This window comes from Penaeus chinensis, chromosome 5 (genome assembly GCF_019202785.1).
Source record: "Penaeus chinensis breed Huanghai No. 1 chromosome 5, ASM1920278v2, whole genome shotgun sequence".
Classification (NCBI taxonomy): domain Eukaryota; kingdom Metazoa; phylum Arthropoda; class Malacostraca; order Decapoda; family Penaeidae; genus Penaeus; species Penaeus chinensis.
Genome location: NC_061823.1, coordinates 31,936,324 through 31,941,066, shown reverse-complemented (window position 1 = coordinate 31,941,066; position 4,743 = coordinate 31,936,324). Strand labels below are relative to the sequence as shown.

Genomic DNA, 4,743 nt, shown 5'->3' with positions numbered 1-4,743 from the left:
TTAATAAATTTTAAATTTCTCTTTATCAACGATTATAATTTGCGCGCGATTTACTTTTACTCACACGCATGGCATATATGTATATGTGCGTGTGCATACATGTGCATATATAATGTGTGTGTGTGTATTTTTTTTTGCAGATTTCTCCCCATCGCATACGTGACAATAATGGCATTTTTTTCCCCCTGCATCCGTAAGATTTTTTTCCCTCAGAGTCATGGTCATGTATTTTTTAAATTTTATTTCGTTAATCCGTATTTCTCCCCATCTTTGCAGTTTTAAACATCACTGCATGAACATGTCCGAATTTTATGACGATATCCTTTTTGCATGTTGTGTGAGCAGCTGATTCTTGCTACATTGATTTTTTTTTTTTTTTTCGTCTTTTGATGATGATTACTGAACACGAGATAAAAAAGATGCTTATACAATGACCTGCTTTTATCCCGGTTTTGTTTGGTTGCGGTGGCTGGCATGCTGTTGATATTGGCAAGAAGCGAATGCAATAGTTTTGAAAAAGAGTGTATATAGGCCTACAATGAGATATAAATTTATTCACGTGTGGAAAATAATAGCTTTACTTCTGTTTTATGTGATTATTGATCTTTAAAACAGCAACAGTAATACATTCGCAACAGTACGATTATAATTTATGTTTTTTTTCATTCTTTAAAAAAAAAAAATCCTGCCTGTATACCCAAACCATTAATTTTTTTTTTATATATATAAATCAAACAAGTATCCCCCTCTATCCCCAAAACTAGATTTCCCATTTTCTCTGAACGCACTAACCGTATCCCCCGTTTTCTACAGGGTTGCTACGGTAGACTGAAGAATTGGGTAGAAGATCACGCCAACTTGCTCATGGGGATCGGCATCGGTGTGGCCGCCGTGGAGCTGCTGGGGATGCTGTTTGCCTTCTGCCTCTGCTGTTCCCTCGGCCAGAAGATCAAGTGACGCCAGCGCCGCGTCCACACCGGCCACGAAGAACAATATACAGTCAAACAGCTTGACATGGACTAAACATATAGTGAAAGAAAAGTCTCGATATATATAGTTATATATATATGCGTATGTGTGTGTGTATGTATAGTCTGTACGTGGGAAAGAGACATTTTTTTCTTCTTTTTTTGGTATGGGGGGAGGGGGGGGGTGATGAACAAGTGAAGTGGCTGATTGCTATGGTCGTTTTCACACACTTTTTAATTTTTTCTTTGACAAAAAGGTAAGCTCCCTTTGAATCGGATTAGCATCATAATTTTGTTATCCGTGTAGAAGACGACGTATTGTCATTTCTGATTAGCTTAAGGATTTAAAAAAGAGCCCTTTTTTTAGTGATTCAAACACAAGACGGAAAAGATTTACATGGTAGACCTATAGAAAAAAATGTTACGTACTTTGACAGACAATAATAAGTACGAGAAAGACAAGCTCGTACGTTTTTTTATCGATAATATATAAAAGAAACAAAGAAAAAAAAATCTGACGAAGTGATACATTCAGCTTCTCAAAAATGGCATTGAGCCCTCGGTAAACTCCTTTTTGTAAGCCTGTTTCCCCTCAATTCTTTCTCTTCCTCTGTATGTCGAAGTGTCACTTGAATTTTAGCGAAGGATTCTTTCACCATAGGCTTGCTGTGTTACGTGTGTTGGTCTTACTCCTGCATTGCATTATCTCTGGGCTGTACAAATACTTGCTTACGTTTTATTCAAGCTTTAGAAATATTATCGTCCTTCCATTTGGTATGTCTCTCTCTCACTCTCTCTTTTCAAGTTCTTTTGCCGGTCAGTCCTCTTGTGTTTAGAGATGTGAAGGGGGCGAGTGTAAAGCACTTATCACCCCTTTGCTTGTTCTTATTCTTTCAATCGTGTGTTCTTTCGTGTTTCGTTCGTCCAAGCTGTTTGTCTCTACATTGAGTCCTCATATCCCCCGTCTCCCCCTCTTCAAACCTTGTTTCTCTACCTCCCACCAATCTCCCCACAAGTCCCTCCGTCTTTTCCCTCATTTTCTCCCTTTACCAAACCTTCCTCTGGCCTTGCTGTTGCGTCTCATTACCTTCCCTTCTCCACATTGCCTCCCCACTCTCCATCACCTTCCCCACTTCCCACTGTCTTCCTCTCAACCACAGCCTTTCCCACTCCCCACTGCCTTCCCCTCTCCCCACAGCCTTTCCCTCTCCCCCATAACTTCCCTACTCCCACTGCCTTCCCCCTTCCTTCCCCTACCCTTATTAAATTGATGTATAGTATATTGTTCCTTCCCCGTTCACGTGAGACGGGAGAGAACCGTGATGAATGAATTTTCTATGCTGTCTCCGGCAGGTACAACCCAGTCTGCTGTAGCTTAATCTGTAGATGTATAAAGAGATGAAAAATCTTTTTAAAAAAGCTGTAGAAGACATTAAGAAAAAAGAGATGGAAAATCTATGAAAAAAAAAAACATTTATATTTGAGTCCCTTGAACTAATTTTTTTCTTTTTCTTTCTCCAGTCCTCTTAAATAATCCATTGTGAATAGAGTCCCCTGTTGTTTCCCCTAATTATGCGAGGATATTGTTTGTTATGTTTCTTGACTGCAGCGAAATTCACGTAATTCCAGAGATTTTTTCACAAATTTATGCCAAACCGATTTTTAAAGATACCTGTATTCTGAAATGTTCGGTGAAAAATCCTGTGATAATTAGGGTATTTAATATAGCATGCAGTGTGTCTGTGCCTAATGGTGATATATATATATATATATATATATATATATATATATATATATATATATATATCAAGCCACACTGACATTCATATAGTCCTGAAACCCTACGATGTTGGCTGCATTTACGATACTCTTGACTGAACTCTCATAGCAAGCTACCTCTTGTAATATATTTGTCAAGTTCTTTTTCATCATCTGTTCTGTATGTTATTATCGAGTTTTAACATATCCTCTGTGTGTTGACGACTGTGACCAATTAGGCAGTCAAGAGTCTAGTATTTTAAAAGGTACAGAGATTCATAATAACGTTGTTGTTTCGTTTTCTTTCCGGAAAATGATGTGTTTTTTTTTTGCCATTCCTCTTGAGGTTGATGGCAATAAAAGGAAAACAATTTTTCAATATGCATGTTTCAGTAAAGGAGACTACTGTAATTTATATTCTAATCTGTTTACACTTTTTTTTGGTTCGATTTTTTTTCTTGATTAAAGATATTTGTAATATTGGAATTTATGATGTAAAGGTATAGTAGAATAAGATGAATTTGTTTATTTCAGTTGATATGAATTATATAGAAATGATAGGTTTTCTATATGTGATAAAATCCTGTAGTATAGCATGGAAAGGTCTTTAGTAGATTAACAGTAATTTATATATTATTAAATTTTATTAAAAGCCAGTTTAACAAATACGTGTGATGTAAAACCTCACACAGTGATTGAAATAAATCTTAAATGGTATTATATATTAGATGGAATTTCTTTATATCAGATTTGGTAAATAATGACATTACCAAATAATGATAAACTATTTTTACTTTGTGTGGTTTAGGTTTACACCATTTCCTATAAAATGTGTAGAATGAAATTGATAACAATAAGCATACACAGTATATAAGCATTTACTATTTACAGTACAAAAGTGCTTTTGGCTAAACTTAAAAAAAGAAAGAAGTAATTGGTCTTTTTTGTATTTTTTGCCCCCTGCCTGAAAATTAATAAATCTGTTAATCTTTGTAAATACTATTACATTGCATTGCCTTACAGTCTAAGAAAGAATTGTGATGTATTGCACTGTAATGCTCATTCTTCCATTCCTTGTACATGAGGTAATGAAAACTACATTTTTTGGAATAGACATAAAAAATATATATAAATGAAGGCGTGAAACTACATTTTTGGGGAATCGACTAAAAGATAGATGACAGGCGTGTGAGGATGAAACCCACAGACAACCACAAACACTCGGAAAAAGTAGTTTGATGAGTGATTTTGTTTGTATCGAGTAGTGTTTCTACATTCTGAATACCCTGTGTAAACAACGCCACCGTGTAATACGACAAGATGCATGTCTTTTTTTTTTTTTCTTGTAATCACAGCATCTACTCTTTCTTCATGGGTATTTTAACCCTGTGGAGAAATCATTCGAGTCCAGGTACATGTTAAACCGTTCAACTCAAATTGTTCAATGAGATTGTTCAACTCAAATTGTTAATTGATGTTTTGGTTTAAAAATGTGGTCTATGGCGATCGGTCATCCGGTTCTGAACTGGATTTCGATCATATGTGTTCTGGTTATTGTCAACGTGGCGTTATTTTAGACCTTTATCATTGTATGGGTTATGAGAACAGGTGAATGTGTTGGACAGTGATCTAACTGTTGAAGCTATTGTCATATTCTTTGATAACACTTGCTTTAAAGTTGGTTAAATGTACTAGTGTATTCAGATATCTTTGATAATAAAATACTGTTAATAAATGTGAATTTCTTCAATTTATTTCCTTTTTATTTCTACAGTGTATTAGGTCGTATATGGCATTAAAGATTAAAAAAACTTTGCTATATTAATTTATGCTAGTGTTTTGTGTGTAAGATGCTTTTTTACTAACTATAACTACAATTATGATATTGTAGCTGTATTTGAATGTCATGAACTACCACAATATACTGTAGGTATTTGCTTTACATTAATAAATTACGTATATCACCTAAATGCAGGTGATATATGTAATACAGATAACCTTTAGAGCGCCTGGACAG

At 35.1% G+C, this 4,743-nt stretch overlaps 1 protein-coding gene across 1 annotated transcript in view; it reads left to right on the top strand.

Moving 5' to 3' along the window:
* The window catches only part of LOC125025648 (tetraspanin-18-like), a gene marked incomplete at its 5' end in the record, with an annotated part of 37,484 nt that extends 33,023 nt beyond the window's left edge, over positions 1-4,461 (top strand). Inside the window, 1 exon segment of the mRNA XM_047613752.1 lies at positions 814-4,461. Coding sequence (XP_047469708.1) covers positions 814-832 — 19 coding nt within the window.
* Between the last annotated feature and the right edge of the window lie 282 nt (positions 4,462-4,743).